General features: G+C 49.3%; 1 protein-coding gene across 2 annotated transcripts; it reads right to left on the bottom strand.

Annotated features, from left to right (window-relative positions):
- Positions 1 to 4,438: 4,438 nt before the first annotated feature.
- On the bottom strand, positions 4,439 to 22,120 carry Nans (N-acetylneuraminate synthase). Of its 2 annotated transcripts, none has more exons than XM_059254305.1 (6): positions 21,942 to 22,119; positions 17,915 to 18,130; positions 11,119 to 11,218; positions 10,098 to 10,252; positions 7,269 to 7,535; positions 4,439 to 5,718 (listed from the first exon to the last, which is right to left on the bottom strand). In XM_059254305.1, the coding sequence occupies exons 1-6, from the start codon at positions 22,071 to 22,073 to the stop codon at positions 5,509 to 5,511; spliced, it is 1,080 nt and encodes a 359-aa protein (XP_059110288.1). In that variant the 5' UTR covers positions 22,074 to 22,119; the 3' UTR covers positions 4,439 to 5,508. The 2 variants fall into 2 exon arrangements, with proteins under 2 accessions (XP_059110288.1, XP_059110289.1); XM_059254306.1 differs by having other exon boundaries at positions 5,514 to 5,761; positions 21,942 to 22,120.
- Positions 22,121 to 24,739: the final 2,619 nt, after the last annotated feature.

Raw genomic sequence — 24,739 nt, 5'->3', positions numbered from 1 at the left:
TGCGCCACCGCCAGCCAGGCCAGTTTTGCATTTTAAACCGTCTCTGCCTGTCTCACTCCTCAGGCTTATCTGCACCGAGAAACCACCTCCCCCTGCCCCCCCCCAAAAAAAAAAAACCTACGAGGCTGCCATTCCAGCTGCTTTCTAAGAACATCTGTGTTCTTTCCTTCCAAAAAATGGTTCAGAAAGTACCCTTCCAGGCAAAGAATGATCAGTAGGCATCTACTCACAGAAAGGGAAACTATCGAGAATGGCTCAAAGGTCGACCTGACAGGACATAGCTAACATGGGAGATGTATACTTGATACTACATCGCCTTCATTCACAAAAGACCAATAGCTTTTCCCATGCGCACCACTGCAGGGGCCAACCCTGGCATCTCTTAACGATTGTCACACGTAGTTGCACACACACACTTGATCCTTACATCCCTCGAAGGTGGGAAGTGATCCCATTGTACACGCGGCAGAGTCGGTACACTTGAGTCTGTTGACTAGCCAAAATAATGGAACTGGTGTTGCAGTCGGTCTGCGCTCCCACCAGGCTGTACTGTGGACATGGCGCCTTCCTCTCAGTAGTAGCTGCCTGGTTTTTTTTGTTGTTTTGTTTTGTTTTTCACCTACTTCCTTGGGCCGAACCTACCTCTAGATTACTTTCACTGGTCTCTGAAACAGGTTTCACACCCTTCACGGGGGATGGAATTGTTTTGAGAGGCTGTGATTTGAGTATAAAGCACAAAGACCAGTTCTGGGCCAAGGTTTGCGCTGGCTGAAAGACTGGTTTCCTTCCCATCAGCTGTGTGGCCTCGGGCAACACACTTTCTACTTGTGACCCCGACCTGTAAAATGTGGGTTACCAACAGGAAGCTCAAACGGGCCGAAGCTAATGAAATCGCCTTAATAACTATGTCGGGCTAGGGTCTGTTAGCATCTCCAACAGATTCTCCCTTGTACCTGTCAGAGCGCTGGACCATGGACACCCAGCAGCCATGTTCTTGAAGGTAGAAAGCATGTGTCTTGATGCTTTTAGTTTCGCAGAATTTACCTCAAAGGTAAACCACAAATTATTTTCCTATGGTGCCTGGGCTAGAACCAGTCTGGGCCCTGCACATCCTAAGCATGTGTTCCGTGGAACTATACTCCAGCCTCAGCAGATGGTTTTTAAGAAAAAGGCTTAGTCCAGGCCAGCCCTGAGGGAAATGGAGGGCCAGGGAGTGTGGGACTTAAGAATTTCCTGAGACTGGGCTAGGCAGGGGCTGGCTCTTCAGAGGGTTCTCAGACCTTCTGGGGCCACTTGCTGTGATTTCTGGGCACTGTCTCCCAGAGAAGCTCATGTACCATTTCCTTGGGCACATGGTTTCAGTCCATGTTGACTAGAGACAATCATATTTTTAAATGACAAGTTTTCTAATATATGTGTTAATAAAATACGAATACTCTCCCTTGTAACTGTGTTCTTCATTGGGAGTCAAGTGCATAGCATACAGGCCTGGATAAGACCTCATTCATCTGCCATCCCCTTCACAGATTTCTTGAAATAGTCAGTGGGTCCTAAATTGAACACTTCCAGTGATGGGGAGCTCACTACTCATGAAGATAGCCAAGTTCTTTTCCTCATTCATTTTAAAGAGGTGAGGGGACCTTAAGTATCATAGTACATGTGGATGTCAGGGGACAACTGGTGGAAGTCAGTTTTATCCTTCCACCACGTGGGTTCTGGGGATCAAATTCAGGTTATCAGGATGATGACAGCCATCTACCTGCTGGGCCATCCCAATGGCCCCTACATTTTTCATGGAAGCAACCCAACTCTCAGCCACAAATACTGTGGGATGTGTTTGTGGTCATCCTTTAGCACCAGGGAAGCCTCCAGTGGTCTCTGGCTTTTAGAGAAGTCAGGGCTCTTTTGCCTACAGTGCCAACTGTTCTACCCCAAATCCTACTTTGTCAGTGACATTGGCCTTGTGGTAACCCCATACAGGTGTCAGCGGATAGAAGCGGTCGGTGTTGTGAGGGACAGCCTGCTCAAGACAGCATGGTGTTTATGATAGGGCATGATTGTGAGTGGAGGGCCTAGGCCAGATTCTATCACGTTCTGATCAGAAATTTTCTAGGGTGGGGGGGATGAAGCGTGGGGAGGCTGGTGAGATGGTACAGCAGGTCAAGGTGCTTGCCTCCAAGCCCGGCAACCTGAATTCAACCCCCAGGGTCCATGTGGCGGACGGAGAGAAGCAACCCCTAAAACCTGTCCTCTGACCTCTACACAGAGTGCACACCACCGTACATATACACACAAAATGTAGAGGCTGGAGAGATGTCTCAGTGGCTAAGAGTGCTGGCTGTTCTCGCAGAGGACCCAAATTCAGTTTCCACCAAGCACATGGCGGCTCACATCTGTATCCATTCCACGAGATTAAACACACTGCCCTCTGGCTCCTGGTGGCACCAGTCACACGTGTGATGCACAGACACACATGCAGGCAAGACCATACACACAAATGTAGAAAAGAGCAACTGAATCCTGGCTCACCACTGAGCCCTCCTTCCCCACATGCCGCTCCTACCAAACACCTTCCAGCTTCCGGGCAGTGCCCAAGCCTGCACAGTGCATCCCTCAGCCACTGCTCAATCTACAAGGCTAAACCAGCCGTAACTCCTGGGAGACTTGGCAGGTCAGTGCCCCACCGCTCTACAGTGAAGGTCAGCTCAGTGGACCCTGTCTGTGGAAGTGTCATGGGCCAGCACTGCACAGCCCACCTCCAAGTGCTTAGGCGTGTCTTCCAAACTTCCAAAGTTCTCCAACTGTGAGTAGGCTGGGAATGTGCCTAGGTACCAGTCCAGCTCAAACCAGAACACCCCTCACTCCCACCACCCCAGAAGTTATTCTAGGTTCCAAGAGAAGGGAAGTCCTAATTCACAAATAAACCTCTCAGGGCTAACTGTGCACTGAGAAGAGACTTGACTATACACTTTCAAATAGGAATGATACAGTAAATAACATTAGATTGGGCCTGGAGAGGATGTGGCAGAGAACTCAAGTTTGGGACCCAGCACACATATCAGGCAGCTCACTGCTTATGACTCCAGCTCCAGGGGATCCAACACCTGTGGCCTCTGTGGGCACGCGCCTTAAAAAAATAAGGTCAAGTAAGTATGAACACAAAGATTAAGAACTTGAAAAGGGGACTGGAGAGATGGCTCAGAGGTTAAGAGCCATCTCTCTCTCTTTTTTTTTTTTTTTTTTTTCTTGAGCTGAGGATCGAACCCAGGGCCTCCAAGCACTCTACCACTGAGCTAAATCCCCAACCCAAGAGCCATCTCTTAACAGTGAAAGAACTCACTGTTCTTTCAGAGGACCTGGGTTCAATTTCCAGCAGTCACATGGCAGCTCACAACTGTAACTCTAGTTCCAGGAGATCCAAGACCCTCACAGACATATGTGCAAGCAAAACACCAACACACACACACACACACACACACACACACACACACACACACAGCACCGGGCAGTGGTGGTGCAAGACTTCAATCCCAGCACTCAGGAAGCAGAGTCAGGTGGATCTCTGAGTTTGAAGTCAGCCTGGTCTACAAAGTGAGTTCTAGGACAGCCAGAGCTATACAGAGTAACCCTGTCTAGAAACATCAAAACACACACACACACACACACACAAACACTTACTTTGAAAAGAAGCGACTGGTTAAGAGCATTTTCTGCTCTTGCAGAAATCCTGGGTTCAGTTCTCATATGTGTAGAAGCTCATAACTGTAATTCCACTAGGGAGATCTGATGCCCTTTTGACCTCCATTGGTATTGTACATATATACATATACATATAAAAGAAAAACAAACTAGGCCAGGCGGTGTTGGTGCACGCCTTTGATCCCAGCACTCGGGAAGCAGGGCCAGGAGGATCGCTGTGAGTTTGAGGCCAGCCTGGTCTACAGAGCGAGATCCAGGACAGGCACCAAAAACTACACGGAGAAACCTTGTCTCGAAAAACAAAACAAAACAAAAAATCTTTAAAAAAAGAAAGGCTTGAAAAGGGCTCAAGATGGTTGACAGAGAAGGGTGCTTGCTGCTCAAGCACTGGGGCCTGAGTTCGGATCTCAGCACCCAAGTAAAAAGCCTGGCCTGGCAGAGACAGAGATATCTGGAGCCTGCTAGAGGCCTGCACAGCTAATGCTGTCTCGGTCAAGTGGACAGTGATACAGCAGGACATCTGACCTCCGAAAACATACACAAACACACAAATGGTGGTGGGAGTCGCTGATGGGCAGTGACACCGGCCAGCTGGTAAAGGAGACTGCTGCCATGCCTGGTGCCCCCAGTGTGATCCTTGGGACCAACAAGGTGGCGCGAGAGAACCGACTCCCACAAGTCACTCTTTGTAGGCCATACACACACACACACACACACACAAATAAATGCAGGTCACATGTGGCGGTGCACACCTTTAATTTCAGCACTCAGGAGGCAGAGGCAAGCAGATCTCAGAGTCTGAGTCCAGTCTGGTCTACATAGCAAGTTCCAGGACAGCCAGGGATATAGAGTGAGATCCTGTCTCAGGGGGAAAAAAAAATGTTTTTTTTTCTTTCTTTCTTTTTTTTTTTTTTAATAAAATGAAGACGAGAAGATATTTGAAAAGAACAAAATGATTAATCTCAGCATTGATCCAAAGAACAAAGTGAAATGTGACAATGAACCTCTATAAAAAGTTCATGCAGCTTGAAGAAGTTGAACAATGGAGTCTTTGTGTCTGGGTTTGTAATCTGTCATATGTGACAAGACACTCTGGTGATTATGGCAGGGATGATTTCTGCATTCCCCTTCACACTTAAGAGGTGCAAGCTCCACACCCCACACGCCACCCCCTTATTCAGACTGTGTTCTTCCCTGCTTCACATTCGCCTCCTAACAGCTGTCTCACTGACCAACGGTCCCATGGGTTAGCGTGCACCTGCCTCATCTGAGGACAAGCCCTCTGAGAAGGAACTGGCTGCTTAGAGCCATGTCCCTAGGCCTCTGGTGGTAACTGACACCGAGCATACCCCGAGGATTTGCCAAAGGGAAATCAACTGCTCCTCCCAACCTTTACTCACAGAGACAGGAGTGCTTGCCTCTGCACACAGGGCCTCAGACAGTCTAATGCAAAGGGACCACTGTTCAGTATTGTGAGGAACCCAGGCCAGGAGGGGTAGGAGGGAAGTCAGCTGTCTGTGAGGAATCAAGACCTCAGCTTCCTGGAGTTGCTTTGTAGGGTGGGAACATGAAGGATTAAGACAACAACAGAGCCACACAGAAAACCTAAAGAAGCTACTTTTGCTCTGGGCCGCCTTCTCTGGCTGGACACCTCAAAGCAGACAGGCCTCATTGGCTCTTCCTTTCCGATGGGCTGGACACAGGTGGCCACTGTGACAGGGAGGCCTGGAGGTCCACGCGCCTGGCCCCTGCCCCCAGCACACCGGACGGTCACAGCAGGGCGGCTGAGAAGGCGGGGGTGACTTTATTTTAAGACTTGATTTTCTTGCTGTGACTTTCCACAGAGTCTTCCATGATTGTATCATCCTCTTCAACAGTGACCAGCACCTTCTTGCCCACTAGGTTGAAGATGTCTTCAGGAGGATAGCCTTTGGGCTCCCCCACCTTCACAGTGAGCATGTCCAGGGTCAGGACGGTGCCTTCTGGGATTCTCACTTTGGCCACCACAGACTTGCCCAGCTGTGGACACAGGAAGGTCAGTGTCAGATCCTAGAAGGAACTCCTGGGACCGTCCCACAGGGACGTTACTCACCACCATGCCCAGGGCAGCACCTCATAGAAGGAAAGACACGGCCGTGTCAGGTGACATCACAGACTAAGACAACACCGAGGACAGGCTCCGGCTGGGCCACCAGGTAGGACCCGGGTTCAACACCTGCTGGCCGGGGTGCTGTGTGGTGTCCCTGCGGAAGGTGCTGGCACCTTGTCAGAGTATTAACAGAGACAGAGCGTGCTATGATTACTTCTGTCCCCGTCTAGTCAATGTCTTACGGGAAAAAGGTCAAAAGAAGGCGGGCAGTTTGGCCAAGCTGCCAATAACCAAGGTAAGAACCTAAAGGAGGAAACTCCTGATCCTGGTCCAGCGTGTGTAGAACCCTGTTGCCACTTCGTTCTATTAAACAGGGTTATGGAGGGCTCATGACAAGGGGTGCCCAGGAAGGGGACAGACAGGACAGGCAGATGTAGAGACCAAGGGCTGGCTCACACCCAGCGTCTCTGCCTCCCCACAAATACTGTGACGCGGCCTTTGCTATCCTCCAGTTTATACGTAAGAGTCTCCGAGTTCTAATTCTGCCTGGAACTTAGCACCGGGTATCATACCGTGGCCCTTGCTGTGTGTCACCCTCCGCTCTGAGCACTGCGCGGCACACCCAACCCTGTAACTCCCACCTCATTTGCAGTCACACTCTTTTACTGCTGACTTCCCTGCACATGCGCACCTGTAACGGTGTGTGTGTGTGTGTGTGTGTGTGTGTGTGTGTGTGTGTGTGTGTGTGTGCAGCAGGCGGTCTCCCTCAGAATAAAAGACCACAACGTTTCTCACGTATACCCAGTGTCTGGCGTGTGTGTGTGTGTGTGTGTGTGTGTGTGTGTGTGTGTGTGTGTGCGTGTGTGTGTGTGTGTGTGTGTGTGTATGTGTGTGTGTGTATGTGTGTGTGTGTGCAGCAGGCGGTCTCCCTCAGAATAAAAGACCACGTTTCTCACGTATACCCAGTATCTGGCCTCTGCCCCGACCCATACAACTGCAGGGGAGAAGTCCCGCACCTAGAACTCCTAGGACTCCTGGCACTAAACTCACAAGGGCAGAAAGGTCCAGGCCACAGCTTCCAGGAATCTGGGAGGCATGCCTCAGCCTCACCATCACTGCCCAGCAGCCCCACACAATGCCCCCTTGTACTTAGGACTGCCCAAGCTCTCTTCCTAATGCCTCAGACCAGGCTTGCAAGTGACCAGGCTTGGCCATCTTAGGACTTCACTCTTATCTCCTAGGGTTCAGAGCCCTGAGGTCACAGGCTTCAGAGACTTAGTGGAAAAGCTAATGTGACCAGAGGTGGCTGAAAAGCCTGAATTGCTCTTATGTAACACACACACACACACACACACACACACACCACAGCCTAACGGCGCTCAGAAGGATGGTTGACATTCTTTCCCCGGCTCATCCGTCAGGCTCAGAGGCCACCCCGGCCTCAGGACAGCAAGGCTAGGCACAGTCCGGCAGCACTCACCTTCTCATTACAGGCCATCTCACAGGGCAGCAGCTGCTTGGTTGGAGAGCCCAATGCCCGCTCCACCAGGCGCACAGAGCGCACCAGCTCTGCCAGTTCGCCAGGCTCCAGCGAGGCTGAGTGGTCGCTCCCCTTCCAAGTTTTGTCCAAAGTTATGTGACGTTCCAACACCTTGGCCCCCAGAGCCACTGCAGCCACGGATATGGCGATGCCTGTCTCATGTCCAGAATACCCTATGGGGATGTCGGGAAAGAGTTTCTGGTATTCCTGTAAAATAGAAAAGGGGAGTGGTTACCCTTCTGGGGCTTCACACTTGTTCTCTTAGTCAGGGAGATCTGAACGGCACCCCATTTCAGCCACTCCTGAGCAGAGCAGACAGAGGTGAGACTGTAAGGCAGGCACTCTGAGCCCCCCCTTTGTGGGAAGAATAAAAGTGGCCATTGAGGGTTGCTGGGAACAGGGAGGACACTGCTGTACTGGCTGGGTTTATGTCAACTGACAGAGGCTAGAGTCACCAGAGAGGAGGGAGCCTCAACTGAGACAATGCCTCCATAAGACCTGGCTGTAAGAAATTTTCTTACTTAGTGATCATTGGGGGAGGGCCCAGCTCACTGTGGGTGGTGCCATCTCTGGGCTGGTGCCCCTGGGTCCTATAAGGAAGCAGGCTGAGCAAGCCATGGGGAGCAAAGCCACTAAGCAGCACCGCTCCATGGCCTCTGCATCAGCTCCTGCCTCCAGGTTCCCGCCCTGTTTGAGTTCCTGTCCTCACTGCTTTTGATGATGAGCTGTTATATGGAACTGTGAGTGAAATAAAGCCTTTGCTCCCCAAGTTATTTGGTCACGGTGTTTTGCTGCAGCAATAGAAACCCTAATTAAGACACCCACCATACTGTAAAAGTTACTGCTGGCATTGAGAATGCCTTCTGTGGTCATCAAGACAGCTCAGAGGGTGAAGGCAAGCACCTGCCTGTGGTGATATTGTGTCCCCCAATATATTGTGCACCCTAATAAACTTATCTGGAGTCAAAGAACAGAACAGTCACTAGATACAGAGGCCAGAAAATGATGGCACACACACCTTTAATCCTAGCATTCTGGAGACAGAGCTCCATCTGGATCTGTGAGTTCAAAGCCACACTGAAAACAGCCAGGCATGGTGACACACGCCTTTAATCCCAGGAAGTGATGGCAGGAAGCAGAAAGGTATATAAGGCGTGAGGACCAAGAACTAGAACCTGGTTAAGCGTTTAGGCTTTTGAGCAGCAGTTCAGCTGAGATCCATTTGGATGAGGACTCAGAGGCTTCCAGTCTGAGGAAACAGGATCAGCTGAGGAACTGGCGAGGTGAGGTGGCTGTGGTTTGTTCTGCTTCTCTGATCATTCAGCTTTAACCCCAATACCTGGCTCAGGTTTGTTTTTATTAATAAGACCTTTTAAGATTCATGTTACATCTGCCATGAAGCCCAAGGACGTAAGGTTGATCCCTGGAAGCCATCTGATGACAGGAGAGAAACAGCTCCCACAGGCTGTCTTCTGACCGCTGTACACTTACCACGGTGTACACACACATGCATATTCACACACACACTCAGTTCCAACCATTTGAATAAACCAACACCTCGTGTGACTGTTTAGTCCTGTGCAGACCAAGAATACCAACCTAACTGAAACGGAACGACTGGCCTCACCCCAAAAGCACTTGTCACATTTAGTGAGCTTGTACTGCTGAAACCAAGTGTGCTATCCACAAAAATATCCATCACACGCACAGCCTAGGCCCAAAACATTCTGTTGGGGGAGTGCTGAATCATTAACGTTATCTGTAATTCACCTAGTGCACCAAAGCCCTTCTCAGACAAGTGAGTGCGGTCAGTGACGGGGGCCAGAAGGCTGAAACCCAGCAGGAAGATGCAGGTGGGGTGCAGGGGGGTGCTGGATGGCTAAAGCCTGAGACCCCGCCTACAGATCTGTGATAAGAGTATAGGCTGCATCCGTGCCCGGTGGCGGTGGCGCCGCACGCCTTTAATCTCAGCACCCGGAGGCAGAGGGCGGCAGTAACGAGTTCAAGACTAGCCTGGTCTACAGAGTGAGTTCCAGGACAACCAGGGTTGCACAGAGAAACCCTGTCTCAAAAAAGACACCCCCCCCCCAAAAAAAAAAGAGATAGAGAATACAGGATACTAGGCCAAAGAATTCTGCTGTGACTGGGTGGGCTGGCAAAGTCACTCTCTCCCTGTAGCCATGTCCAGAATGGAGGATGTGGTAGGATTTCCAGTGAGAGTAGAAAATCAGAGAGAGTACCTGGAGTCCAAGACACTAAATTATTAATTATATTAATCTATGGAGACCTTTAATCCCAGCATTAGGAGTCAGAAGCAGGCAAATTTCTTTGAGGCCAGCCTGGGCTACAGAGGGAGTTATAGGCCAGACAGATCAGTGAGACCTTGCTTTTAAAAAAAAAAAAAAAAAAACAACTAAAAAGTATACGAAGACAAATCACGAGGCATGCATGGCATGCATACACACACACACACATACACACACACACACACAAGAAACTTAGATTGGTGTTATATGTTTTAATATATAACTGTCCCCTTCTTTGGAATGCTGTATTTCCCTGGCTGCCTGGGTCTACTTTAATTCTGTCACACTAAGACAGGGCCTGTAAATTTATACAAAGTGTGCCACAGTTGGTTACAATTTTGGTTATAACAAAGGGTGGGGCTAGGGCATGGCTGGCATGCCACGGCCCTGGGTTCAATCCCCAGCACTGCAAACGAACAGACAACAAGGAATCGGGTCAGTAAGACCGTCACTCCACGCTCACCGAGATGACGCGCAGGTTGGCATCCTCCGGCTGCAGCGGGTAGGCGCTGGTGCACTGCAGGAAGCAGAAGTTGGGGTTGAGGGGTTTCACGAGCCGATAGACCTGCTTCATGGTGTCCATTGACTGCATCCCACTGGAGATCACCATAGGACGACCTGGAGAATCAGCACCTTCTTCACAGGGCCCAGACTCCCCCCGACACCTCCTAAGACACCGTAGTGACTGATGGGTAGTGACTGATGGGGACCAACACCTCCTCAGCAGCATGCTGCAGCAAAGGGAAGTACACCAGGGGATCCCCTGATCTTGAGGGGAAGAGAGGCGTCTCTATACATCGAGAGGCTGCGCAGTACCGAGCAGGCTTCCTCTTAGTCTACAAATCCAAAAGACTCCAAATTCTGGAACACTCATGCTCGCAAGCATTCTGGGTAAGGGACACACAAGCTGCTGCACAGCACAGCTGAGAGAGGCCGGGAGCTACCAGCTCTGGTGCTGGCTGGCACAGAACACTGTCCTTAGGGCTCTGACTCCTTGCCTATGAAAAAGTAGAGAATATCCCAGAGGTATGACCTGCTGCCACCCCAGGTTTGCGATGAGGGTCAACTGAGATCATTCACGTCGGGAAATCCATTTACCAGGTGTCAAGTGGAGACATTAGGGAGGAGATCCCTACAGGGGCTGGCGATGTGGCTCAGTGGTGGAATACTCACATCAGGTGCATAGAACACTGGGTTCAATCCCTAGCACTGACCCAAAATGAAAGGGAGAAGGTTTCTAAAATGCGTCTCCAAAGCTGAGTGTGGTAGCACCCGGGAGGCAGAGGCAGGCAGATCTCTAGAGTCTGAAACCAGCCTGGCTCCAGAGCAAGGACCAGGACAGCCATGCTACCTGGTGAGACTGTCTCAAAAAACAAAACAATGCAAAAACAGATGAGTCTCCATGAATGCTATCACGGTGAGTGGCCACTAGGGGGCAGAAACACAAAGCTTGGACTCCGGTTTTAAGAAAAAAAGGCACTTACCTTTCTTGGCCGTCTTCTCCAGGTAAGGAAAATTGTTAGTGTCGCCAGATCCAACTTTGAAAAATGGAACATTCAGTTCATGCAGAAACTCAACCGCCATCTACAAGAAAACCAGAGAATCTTTTCACCATTGTTCAGAAACAGTGCCCTGTGGTACAGGATAAGTACTAGAGGAACCCAGTGCAGGAGACCAGAGAACAGGTCATCATATGTCCACCCACCCATCTGTCCAGTGCACACCCAGGACTTGCTCTGCATGAGCTGGCCATCCAAGGCTACAAGAATCTGCAAGGGAAAGATCGCTTCTGGCCAGACTCTTCCTTCCCCCGGAACTTGTGAACAGATGCAAAAGGGCTGTGACCTAAGCATGACCCAGAACCCAGGCAGAAAGAAAGGGACTGGCCCTCAAAGGTCAAAAGACAGAAAGAAGACATTGAATCCTTGCCCAGCGGGGCGAATGGAGCAATCTCTGTCCCAGTTTGCCTCGCTGGTCATCAGCTGGTCCTTTTGGACCTTGAACTGCGTGTGCTGCCCGCAGGAAAGCCAGCCAGTCACCATTCAGACTCAACACCACGGCGTGAAGTTACCCTCAACACTGCAAAGTGGGGTTCATCCGGTAGATTCCAGAAACTGCAAGGTGTTAGCAAATGGGTCCAGGATAATCTCAGGACTGACGGAGATGGCCAAGTACTTCCCTAGCATGTGTGAGGCCCTGGGTTTGATCCCTAGCACCACACACACTACACAGAAAAGTAAAATCTCACATTCTGTTAATGAGCGAGAACTAAGGGTGGATCTCTGTGAGTTGTAGACCAGCCTGGTCTACACGGCAAGTTCCAGGTCAGACGGGACGACATGGTAAGAACCTGTCTCAAAAAGGAAAACAAGGGCTGGAGAGATGGCTCAGTGGTTAAGAGCATTGGCTGCTCTTCCAGAGGACCCGGCACCTGCTTGGGGGCTCACAACCATCTGTAACTCCAGTTCTAGGGAATCTCATGCCCTCTTCCGGCCTCTAAGGGTACCTGGCATACAAATGGTACACAGACATTTATGCAAGCAAAACATCCATACCACATAAATAAAAACACATTATGTTTTTTAAAAATTGAAAAATAAAAGACACCTTTAAATTAACCCACTGTAACAGACCTCTACCCACTTTCCTAGAAGGTTTGGAACCTCTCCAAACACCATGGCTGAGGTCAGTTTAATGTGTCTCAAGCCGACTTTATCCTTCAGTACTCAGTTCTCAATAACACAGGGTGGGAGGTGCTAAGTCAGGGGCTGGGGCTGGAGCTCTGGGTAGAAAGCTTGCCTTAGCATATGCAAGACCCTGGGTCAATCCCCAAAACAGTTAGCACCCCACCAAAAAGAAGAGTGGCTAGTCAGCCTGTGCACAAGAATTCAAAGCTTTCTGTAACCTCTCAAGTCCAAAAGACACCATGTCACATGACCCAGGGACTGCTCACCCCCAGTGTCCCACCATCTCTGCGGTTCTGGCTGCTCTTTCCCTGGGTCCATTTTTTTTGTTTGTTCTTTTCTTTTCCCATCCACATTTCCTCTCTTCCCTGCACATGTCACTCTGCTAAACAGCCCTGAGATGGGACTTAAAAAAAGAAAAGAACAAAAATGATCCTTTTTAAACATAATTAATATGTTCAGATAATGTTCAACTAGTGGGACGCTGATCTTCTGAAGCATGAGCAGGCAGTGTGGGCTCAGGAGAAGGACCGAGCAATCAGAGCTAAAGGAGGCCTAGTGCAGACAACGAACAAACAAAAACCATTCAAAGATTTACCCACGAGGATTGTGAAATTTGCATGAAATTCTATCATCTTCAAGCTGTTTTTTTTTTTTTTTAATGAGGTGGGGCAGGGGAGTTCCTGCTAGGAGGAAAGAGAGCAAACACCTCATTTTGCAGCCCACCTGGAGAATCACTGCCGTCTAGTGGCCATTCTGAAAACTGTCCCTTTGGTTCATCATCCTGCCACCTTCAAGATCCAGCTTCAGGCCCTGCAGCCCTTCAGGCTTGGTCACAGCACAGTGGCTTTCTTTCCCGAGGCCTGCTAGCTTCTGACCTGCCCTCCTGCGGTTAGATCCTTCCCTGGCTCAAGCCAGACAGCTCACTTCCTCTTTTCAGTTTTCCTTAAAGTAATGCAATCAATACATAGCTCCTCAGACGCCTGACTGGGGTTCGGGACATGGAAGAGGCCACCCCCAGGAGACTGGCATCAAGGAAACTTTGCCCAGCTATGGCTCCCAGGAGGGAGGGTCCTGGAGATAAACCTGTCTGATTTCAAACCTACGTCTAGCAAACTGGTTTGACTTAGGATGTGTTTCTTTGCTTTTTGAGACATGCTCATATTCTAGGCTGTCCTGGAACTTGCTATGTAGCCTACACTGGCCTCCAACTTTTTTTTTGTTTTGTTTTGTTTTTTTGTTTTTCGAGACGGGGTTTCTCTGTGTAGCTTTGCACCTTTACTGGAAGTCACTCTGTAGCCCAGGCTGGCCTCGAACTCACAGAGATCCACCTGGCTCTGCCTCCCCGAGTGCTGGGATCAAAGGCATGAGCCACCACCACCCCCGCCTGGCTTGGCCTCCAACTTTTGATTCTCTTGCCTTAGTCTCCCAAGGGCTAGGATTACAGACATGTACCCCCATGCCTGGTTGACTGACTCAGAACCGTTTAAACTTTAGTAAAAGCAGACAGTGAGATATGGTGGCGCATGCCTTTGATCCCAGTACTCGGAAGGCAGAGGCAGGTGGATCTCTGTGAGTTCAAGACCCTGCCTCAAAAATAAACACACAAATAAAATACAAACAGACAGCAGGTGTTCACAGAACCTTTCTGTGTGCACACTAAGAGAAACTACTGGTCCAGAAAGGAAGATCAGGACTTCTCTTTCTTGAAAATAACAGCACCATATGTAGCCCAGGCTAGCCTCAAAACTGCCTTCCTCCTATCCCTGCTTTGAGTGCTGGGATTCCAGGCACGCTCGGCCACATTGGGAAATTGGGACTTCTCTAAAGCCCCTTTGGCTGAGATCATGCAGGACAGAAAAAAGAAGCCCGTGATGATGAGCTGGGGCGAGCAGAGGTGAGTGACTGCTGGGGAGCTGTGAACAAAAATTCCTTTAAAAAAGTGTGTCTGGCTATAAACAACAACAAAACAAACAAAAAGCCTGGAAGGAGCTTCTATGTCTGCAGAGACTGAAGAACCAATTGGAATTTCAGTGCTGTGGACAGATTGGAATTTTTAGGTTCAGAGACTAATTACTTTACCTTGGGCTGGTTTTAGCCTTGTCTTGGAACAGCCATGCCTACCCTACTGTATATCTGAACTAACACCTCATGGTAATAAATAAAAACCTCAGCCAGGCAGTGGTGGCACACACCTTTAGTCCCAGCACTCGGGAGGCAGAGGCAGGTGGATCTCTGTGAGTTCAAGGCCAGCCTGGGCTACAGATTGAGTTCCAGGACAGCAAGGGCTACAGAGAGAAACCCTGTCTTGAAAAACCAAAAATAAGTGAGTAAATAAATACCTCTTAGAAGCTCTTAGCAGAACAGTAGATTCTGCCAATCCAAGACCTAAACATCATCAGAGAGCATCTCGGGCCTACAGAACGGCTCCCCCATCTCATTATGCCTGCCTCTCTGGTGTACACATCAATACATCTTAAAATTGCTTTGATTTATGACTGTCTTTGTTCTGTAAAATTCTAAAAACCCTGGGAAACTGCTTCCATGTTGGAACATGGAATTGGGGTAACCTAAATCTGTGTTCTCAGGTCCTGATCATTCAGAATGGGTCCAGAATAAACTATCTCTTGTTCCACTTAAGATGAGAGCTACGGTTTTTATGTTGACAGAGCACAGAACCAAACAGCACAGGCCAGCCCCGTCCCAGGCAGCAGGCAGCCGGGGAAGGAGGTGGAGAAGTAGAGGGCAGGGCCGGGCGCGGAGGGAAGGTGGCTCTCTGGTGACCACAGCTCTGTGGTGACTGTCACTGAGCAGGTGCCCTCCAGGGGCCCCAGGCTCATGGCCTCTGCTGGCTGCCTCAACACTAAGCTGTCTTCGGCTGAGGTCCACCTCTGCACCTTCCTGAGAGGTGTCCTGGGAACTCTTTCAGTCTCCATAAAATTCTGCCACACCTTCCTTAACCTTTCCTGAGCACACAGAGAACACCCGAGAACAGCACGCAGAGCAGAGAAAGGAGGCCGTGGGGAAACGCTGGCTGTCAGGACGAAGTCAGGAAGGTGAACACCGGGAGCCACCTGCTTCGGAAACGGGGTGGGGGACACGGAGGGACAGACAGAACCCAATCAAGCCAGCTCTGAGGAGGCTGGGCAGGAAATGCTGGCTTGGCAAAGAAAGACTTACTCTTTGTAAAGACTTTATGGACCCACTTCCCCTCACTGCCCTCTCTCCTCCCTACCTGTGCCCGGCCCAGCCATGAGACCAGCTGCAAACAAACGCCAGAGGAACCGCCTTCCCACACCGGCAGCAGAGACCCAGCACGCTTCAGCAGAGAAAAGCACACTACTGTTTCTGGTTTGTAGGCTGTGCTGCCCGAGGCTGGCCACCAAGCGCTGGGACTCTTAGTCGGTTTACTTTTTATTGTTTGCTTTTGGGGTTTTTGTTTGTTGTTTCCATGATGGAAGGAGAAAACAACAGGACCTCACATTGTAGCTCTGACTGTCTGAAACCCACTATACAGTGCAGCCTGGTTTTGAACTTACAACCATCTTCCTGCCTATACTGACCAGTGCTGGAATGAAAGGCACAAGCCACCATATGGGACTTCCTCCCTTTGACAAGGACCAATGCTTACAATTACAAACATATTCTGAAGTCTGGAAGACTAACAAAGACAGAGGTATGTTTTATGAACCAGGTGTGGTAGGGCACACTTTCAACCCCAGCATCCGGAGGTAGAGGCAGGTGCAGGAGGCTCTCTGTGAGTTCCAGGTCAGCCTCATCTACACAGAGGGTTCCACTAGGGTTACATAGTAAGAGGTAGTGAAAGACAGAGACAGACAGTATGCGTGCGTGTGCGTGTGCGTGTGCGTGTGTGTGTGTGTGTGTGTGTGTGTGTATGCGTGCACATGCATATGCTTGTACACAATTTCAACAATCCAACTAAAGCAACGAGAAACTATCCCCAGGACAGTAGAAGCACATCTCTAAAGTCCACCCTAATGCCCATTTCTAGAAAGCAACTCTAAGGAGCAACTGAGGATACATGGAAAAGATGCTCACCTCGACATTTGTTTTGTTTTGAGACAGCCGCATGTACTTCAGGCTGGCCTCAAACTTACTTTGTAGCTGATGCTGGCCTGAACTAATTCTCCTACCTCCAATCCCCAAATACTAGAGTTACAAGTGGGCACCACCAAGCCTGGTTCAGCATCATTTATCAGTATAAAAAAACTAAAAGTAATAGTCAGGCGGTGGTGCGCATGCTTTAATCCCAGCACTCGGAAGGCAGAGGCAGATAGATCTCTGTGAGTTCGAGGCCAGCCTGATCTACAAAGTGAGTTCCAGGGTTGTTACACAGAGAAACCCTATCTGGAAAAAAACCAAAGAGGGGGGAAAAAACCTGTAATCCCAACAGTCAGGATTCTGGGGTTGGAGGATCATGAGGCCACCCTGGTCTATATAGTAAGTTCCACAGCAGCCAATGCTCCATACTGAGACCCTGTCTCAAAAAACAAAACAACAACAATAACAAATAGCATTCTAGTATATCCTCCAAAACAAACACCACACTGCTTTCAAAGCCTTTGCACGGGTGGAATCAAAGCTGTGCTCACACTAACTGGAAAAAGAATACAGCAAACCAAACGGGACACGCCAGGAAGTAACCAGCAGCAACACACACTCCAAGACTCACAGAGGAAACCCACAGAGACAACACATGGGAATCATAGGCCATTCCCTCTCGTTCCCGCTTACTAAACTGTAGTGGTTGGAAAGAAAATGCCCTCCTCATAGGCTCATAGGGAGTGGCACTATTAGGAGGCGTGGCCTTGTTGGAGGAAGTGTCTCAGTCTCTTCCTGTGGCTTTTGGATCCCAGATGTAGATTTCTCAGCTCCTCTCCACACCATGTCTGCCTGTGTGTCTCCATGCTTCCCATCATGATGACAATGGACTCAACCTCTGAACTGTAAGCCAGCCCCAGTTAAATGTTTTCCTTTATAAGAATTGCCATGGTCATGGTGTCTCCTCCTGGAATAGAAACCCTGTGACATAAACTTTCTGTACCATTGCCTTGTTTTCTAAGACCAAAGTTTTTGGCATTCAGAAAAGAGAGAACATAGGATCATGAAAGGACAGAAGTCACACCTGACAGTGGTGGCGCACGCCTTTAGTCCCAGCACTCGGGAGGCAGAGGCAGGCAGATCTCAATGGACCTGAAGCCTAGTACCAGCTGAACTCCTCCAGGATGTCAGCACAGCCAGCCTCTGAGCTACTTTCCTGTGGGTGATGCCAACGGCACCCCAGGGAGCCAGTCAGAGCTGGCTGTGAAGCAAACTGGCTCCCAATCTAAACCACATTGCAATGGGAAGGCCTGGCCCTGCTCACTGTCCCACGGTGTGAAGGATGCTGGGGTCCAGTGTGGCTGCTCTGATATAGAGGCATTGTTTTTAAGTTATGGTACCCTTCTCTGAAAACCCCTCCTCTGGGCCTCCGGCCTGTGGGCTTCCACTTAGGCGGACATAGTTAAGGTGAGCAGAGCTAGAGCTGGCTTTACACCAACAGCTGCCTGCATCCCCATAGTGGCTGAGAGCTCACCTCGTCCATGCCAGAGGCAGTGAAGAAGATGCCAATCTCCTGCGCATAGCGCTGCAGCTCCTTGTACTGGGCGTGGCTGAATTCTAGGTGCCGTTTATGCTCCCCATATGTCGACCCCCACGAATGCTTCGAAGTATACGGTCTCTCCAGGGCCTTCCGGTTAAACTTGAACTCCAACTCACTCTTCTGAAACTTAGCGCAGTCAGCCCCGCACTCCTGTAACACACAGTAGGACATTTTCAGTGAACTGGAGCAGAAATACTAGGAGACAATGATATGACATCATTCTATTTAGACAAAATGGACTGGGGCCGAAGAGATGCTCAGTGGGTAAAGTGAGGTCATGCCTCACCACCCATGTAAAGAAGAGCCAGACATGGTAGCATGTGCCTATAGCGCCATCCTGGGGCTTGCTGGCCAGCCAGTCTAGCCAAATCATGAGCAATATGTTCAGGGAGAAACCTTGTCACAAAATAAGGTGGTGGGCAGGTAAAATGACTCATTGGATAAAGGTGCCTGCCATCAAGCCTGACAACTGAGTTCGATCCCAGGTCCCACACAGTAGAAGAATTCCTCAAAGCTGTGTCCAGACCTCCAAACAAGCACTATGGCATATACCCAAATACATAGTGTTCTTGGAAGTGTGTTCAAGACACACACATACACACACAGAAAACTGGGTGGTGGTGGCGCAAGCCGGGTGGTGGTGGCGCATGTCTTTAATCCCAGCACTCGGGAGGCAGAGCCAGGCGGATCTCTGTGAGTTCGAGGCCGGCCTGGTCTACAAAGTGAGTTCCAGGAAAGGTGCAAAGCTACACAGAGAAACCCTGTCTCGAAAGACAAAAAAAAAAGACACACACAATTAAAGGTAGAGAAGAACTGAAGCAAACACCCAGCATTGACCTCTGTCCTCTATATGCAAATACATGCTAAGAAAATATTTTAAAATAAGTGCATAGTGAGATAAGTTCTCACTAAATAGCCTGGACTGGCCTGGAAATTGCTATGTAGACCAAGAAGCCTCAAACATACAGTGATCCTCCTGCCTCTGTTTCCTGAGTGCTAGGATTAAAAGTGTGGACCACTACAACAGGCTTAGATAAAAGTTCTTTTTAAAAAGAAAAAGAGGGCAGTGGTAGTGCACACCTTTAGTCTCATCTCTCAGGAGGCAGAGGCAGGCAGATCTCTGAATTTAAGCCTGGTCTACAGAGTGAGTTCCAGGACAGTCAGAGTTACACAGAGAAACTTTGTCCAAAAAAAAAATCTTTAAACCAGGTATAATAAATAATGTGTGCCTTTGATCCCAAGTATTTAGAAAGCAGAGGTAGAGGTAGGTGGTGGAACTCTAAATTGGAGGCCAGCCTGGTCTACAAAGCAAGTTCCAGGACTACACAGTTTGATCCTGTCTTAAAAAGAAAAGAAAGAAAAACAAAAATAAAAAGTCCTTTTAAAAATGTGCTTTATTGGGCTGGTGAAATGTCTCAGCAGGTAAATGCTCAGACCACCAAGCCTGACGACCTGAGTTCAACTCCTGCAACCCACACGTGTGCGAATGCACTCTAAATATAATAACACCAACAACAGATTCATCACGTGAGCAAGTGAGCTTGTACACTCCAAACCCTAAGGACTAAACTTACGCATGTGCCTCCTGCTACAAATGGCAGCAAAGTCAAAATGTGGGGGTTGTAGAAATCCCCCTGCTTTAAAACACCACAGAAAGAGAGGGAAACAAGAAAATTCGGAGGCCTAGCCAAGTCACCTGCTCAAGACCACTGAACCAGTGACTGTCCTGACTCTAGGCCAGGCCTCTTGCACCACAGCACCTCCCAAAACTTGTCACTGTGTCCTCCAGCCCCAGAGCCCTCCAGAACCCGTGAGAGAAAAACTATAACTCTGTTTGCATGGTTTTTATATCTCTAGATATCTTTACAACCTCATCATACAAGGTGGTCACACCTTGGGCAAACAGGCTGTTCCTCTGAATTAAAAGCAGGAATTTCCCCCTTTAAGACAAAGGCCAGAGACCTGTGTCTGAAAGCAAAGATTAGAAATTGTAAGTTTTTCAGACAAGGTCTCATTATGTAGCACTTTCTCTGCAGACCAGGCTAGCCTGGAAATCACAGAGATCTGCCTGACTCTGCCTTCCAAGCGCTGGGATCAAAGGCGTGCGCCACCACAATTAGCCTTCTTCAAGTTTTCAAAATGAAGCTGATGGCAGACTGTTGTAGAAATTAAAGGAGATGACACTAAACAGCTCTTAGCTCGGTATCTCAGTGAGAATCTAAAACTTGTTAGTCCTTTTGTGATTCAATGGTACTACATTCACAAGATTCAGGGTAAGACAAAGCTCAATTTCAGATGATATGAAGTTAGGTGGTCAGCATTAATAAACATTGGCAGGAGCTACCTCTTTTTTAAAAAAATTCATTTACTTACTTTATGTGTGTGATGTTTTGTCTGCATGTATGTCTGTGCACCATGTATGTCTGTGCACCATGCACATGTCTGGAGTAAGCAGAGGTGAGAAGAGGGTGTCAGATCCCCTAGAACTGAGGTTAGACACAGTAGTGAGTGTCCAGGTGGGTGTTGGGAATTGAACTCAGGTCCTCTGGAAGAGAAGCCAGCACTCTTACCACTGAGCCATCTTTCCAGCTCCAGGAACTGCTGAGTGTAATGGCCCATGCCTATAATGCCAGAACTTGGAAGACTGAGGCAGGAGGACTGCCACAAGTTTGAGCCTAGTCTGATCTACACAGTAATTTCCAAGCCAATCTACAATACAGAATGAGAGAAACTCTATCTCCAAAAACAACAACAAAAAATCAATCAATTAAAAAAATGATAAACCTGCGGGGCAGTGGTGGCGCACACCTTTAATCCCAGCACTCAGGAGGCAGAGCCAGGTGGATCTCTGTGAATTCGAGGCCAGCCTGGTCTACAGAGTGAGATCCAGGACAGGCACCAAAGCTACATAGAAAAACCCTGTCTCAAAAAAACCAAAATAAATAAATAAAGTAAGAAATCACAGGGCAGACTTTAATAAAGTCGAAGGCTAGAGTCACAATGACGGACACTACAGTCTCTCTTCAAAGACCGATTCATAACAGACAAAGGTCTAAATAAAGTATGACACGCCCCAAAGGAGGCTTGCACACGTAATCCCACCACTTGAAAGACAGAAGCAGAAGGACTAAGGGAAAGCCTGGGATACACGGTGAAGGCCCAGGCTAGCCCAGGTTAGAATGAGACCCTGTTTCAAGACTAAAAACAAAACCGTGTGAGTTCTAGGGCTGGGGGCTGCGGGTGGGAGTGGCTGGAAGAAATCATCCTCGTAGTCCTGACTGAAAAAAGAGTGGAGATTAACTCTGAGAAGTGGGAGAGAGCATGCTCACTGGCATCTTAGGGGTAATAGTGGTCGCCTAAGGAGCTCTGTGCTCCTGCTTTCCACTCCTTTCCTCATTTGGTGCTCATTACAACTCCACGAAGCCGGGTTTTCAAATCAGGCAGCCGAGGGGTACAGAGGATCCCTAGCAGGATCTGCACTCAGAGACCTGCACTTTTCACCGTTTAGCAATTCCAACACTCGGACTGGCGGGTGAAAAAAAGAAAAGAGAAGAAAAAAAAAAAGCCACAGCAACTTCCAACGACTGTAGTTCTTGGAAACCAATGTCAGGAGAGGATCTCCGAGGTGACATATGACAAGCAGGAAGGGGCTGGGTCCCTAAGATCCTGGTCAGGTAGGGAGCGCGCACGGACGGTCCCAGGCACGGGTAGAAGCTGATCTAACCAGAATGGGGAAGAAAGAGGTCGGGTGCGCAGGGAGGCGGAGAGGGCGAGCAAGAGCTCCTGGAAGACCCGAGCTGGGGAGCCGAGGCAAGTGAGACACGGAGCGCAGAACCAGAAAGGTCTCGCGAGCGCGCTTTCCCGAGCCTCTCCGTGAACTCTCCCAGGCCACTCTGTTAACTCGCCCCCTCGGCTCCTCCCAAATCCCCCCGGTTAACCCTCCGCGGGCCCCGCCCCTCACCTTGGCCGTGCGGATCATGCGTTTGGCCACATCCAGGTCGCCCTGGTGGTTCTGGCCGATCTCCGCGATGATGAAGCACGGGTGCTGCCCACCCACCCAGCGCCCAGGACACAGCTCCAGCTCCAGCGGCATGATGTCTACCCGCGCCCGCACGCTTTCCGTGGCGTTTCCGCACCCGCCGTGCGAGCCAGCAAGTCCCGGCCCCGCCACGTCAGCCGGCGGCCGCCGCGCAGCCAATCCACGGGCCCCGTCTCTCTCGACGGCCAATCGGAGCCCGAGAAGAGCTAGCCCCGCCCCGTCTGCTCCGCGAGGCGCGTAGGCCGGATCTCGGGTTTTGGCCACGCCTCCAGGCAAAGGATCTAAGCTAGATACCAAGGGCGAGGAGAGAGTGCCCCGGAAAATAGGTGATATAGAGTTCGAATCCCACGGCTGCTGATTCTGAGCTGGAACAGAAAGACATAGAAATCTTGCGAACATGAAAAGGAAAAAGAGCATCTCGCCAGAAATACAGGTGACACTTCTAATCAGCAGCCTAGCAAGAGCTTCTGCGCTGGTAAGAGGGAAAGGGCAGATAGCAAATGCCTCATGCGACCCTAGTGGCTCCCGGTTCTGTCTTATTTGGTTATAACTCCATCCAAGGAGCCACCTCACTTACCACGAGAGAAGGAAAACAGGGAAAGGGTCCCTAGTAACCTTTTGAGATAGAACTTGAAGGCACCAAAATGGTACTTAATGGCTAGTGCTAAGACAATTATGACTTTCCAGTCTTCTGGAGCATTTTACATTCTTCCCTGAAACAGCCACATAAGACGGTGTATAAAAAAACATGATGGAGGGGGGGGGAACGACACACAAGGGAATCCGTGGCTGATATGTAAAATTAAATTAAATTATAAAATACAAAAATACAAAAAATAAAAATAAATTAAAAAAAAACCATGATCACAATAATTGGTGTGGCACTGAAAAACCTTTTTTTATTTTTATGTGTATGAGTGTTTTGCTTGCATGTATGTCTGTGCACCACATGTGTACCCAGTACCCACAGAAGTGAAAAGAGGGAATCAGATCTCCTAGAACTGGAGTACAGATGATTGTGAGCTACCGTGTGGATGCTGGGAACTGAGCCTAGGTCCTCTGCAAAAGCAGCTAATGTTCTTAATCACTGAGTCATCCCTCCGGGCATCCCTAGTGTTGTACGTTTGAAATAGCCATAGCTGTTCCTACTGTAGGAGAGGCAGTGGGGTCTGGGAGTTTCACTGATTTGGCCAAAGCCATCTTGAACTCAGACTTCTGGCTCAGACTGAGGCCCTAGGGTGTCTCCCAGCCCAGGGCTCCTACAGTGCACTCCCTCAATTTCAGACCAAGTTGAGACCCAAGAGTTGGATCGATTGCCTGTTTGACTACACAGAGCTGAGGAGCAAAGGAGCAACCGGAAGTGGAGGAGGACGAGGTTGGAACACACTGTAATAAACGTGGAGCTGGGGGGTGGGGTGGGGTGGAGCTAGGGGGAAGGGCGGGTGTGTGTGTGTGTGTGTGTGTGTGTGTGTGTGTGTGAGCAGAGTGAAGAAAGCAGAGAGCAGACCACACCCACAGAGAACTAGTGTGTGCCCCAAAGGGGGCGACAACAATGGAGGCCGGTAGCTGGAGAATGAGGAGAAAGTAGATGGAAGCTGGGCTCGAGGCCGGACAGGACATAGGTGTGCTCTATTAGTTGGCAGGAATTACTGCCTCAGTTAAGTTGGCAGAGCCACAGACCCTGATCACAGCGAGTATGAAATACGACACTAAAGAAATGCAGTCACTTTTGGCTAAAGAAAACAATTTCAGCCAAGCATGGTGGCTCCTGCCCTTAATCACAGTGATTGCCAGAATTGCTGCCACACAGTGAATTCCACGTCAGTCAGGGCTGCAGAGAAGCGGAGGTGGGGTGTTACTCTATTATTTATTTATTGTTGTGGGGTTTGTTTTTGTTTTGAGAAAGGGTCTCATGTAGCCCAGGCTGATTTCGGACCTGCTACATAGTGGGAGATGGCCATGAGCTCCTGATCCACCTAAGTGCTGGGTTTACTCGCGTGTACCACTATGTCTAACTTAAGAAAAAATGAAATTTAAGAAAAAAAGAAAAGAAATAAAAATCATTGTAACTTTACATAATCTGTGAAAATTAACCTGGGCTTGTAGCATGTGCCTTTAATCCTGCACTCAGGAGGCAGAAGCAGACAGATCCCTGTGGGTTTTTTTGTTTTGTTTTGTTTTTGTTTTTTGTTTTTCCAAGACAGGGTTTCTCTGTGTAGTTTTGGTGCCTGTCCTGGATCTTGCTCGGTAGACGACCAGGCTGGGCTAGAACTCACAGACATCTGCCTGGCTCCCTCCCAAGTGTTGGAATTAAAGGCTTAAAGGTGTATGCCACCACCACCCTGTGAGTTCTAAGCTAGCCTGGTCTACATAGTTCCAGGCCAGAGCTACACAGAGAGATCTTATCTCCGGCAAAAAGAAAGAAATAGAAAACTCTCCAATGAAGAGAAATCAGATTTAAAAATAGCCATCGCTACATAATGAGCCATCCCTGTCTCAAAAGAGCTAAAAAGGGGGTGGGGGGGCATTGCTGGAGAGATGGCTCAGCAGTTAAGAGCACTGGCTGCTCTTTCAGAGGACCAGGGTTCAATTCCCAGAACCTATATGATAGTTCATAACTGTCTATAACTCCAGCCCTGAGGGATCTGACACCCTCTTCTGACCTCTGTGGGCACTGGCACACAGGTAGTGCACAGAAGAAATGCATGCAGGCAAAACAT

Source organism: Peromyscus eremicus, chromosome 2 (assembly GCF_949786415.1).
Source record: "Peromyscus eremicus chromosome 2, PerEre_H2_v1, whole genome shotgun sequence".
Taxonomy (NCBI): Eukaryota; Metazoa; Chordata; class Mammalia; order Rodentia; family Cricetidae; genus Peromyscus; species Peromyscus eremicus.
This window is presented reverse-complemented; position numbering and strand designations above follow the sequence as displayed.

Bases quoted from the DNA above. Each gene is read 5' to 3' on its own strand.
- Nans (XM_059254305.1), bottom strand. From the start codon at position 22,073: ATGCCGCTGGAGCTGGAGCTGTGTCCTGGGCGCTGGGTGGGTGGGCAG. The intron at 11,219-17,914 runs GTGAGCTCTCAG...GTTTTCTTGTAG, and splicing joins CTGCCTCTGGCATGGACGAG to ATGGCGGTTGAGTTTCTGCA. The intron at 7,536-10,097 runs GTGAGCGTGGAG...TCTATTTTACAG, and splicing joins CCAACCTGCGCGTCATCTCG to GAATACCAGAAACTCTTTCC.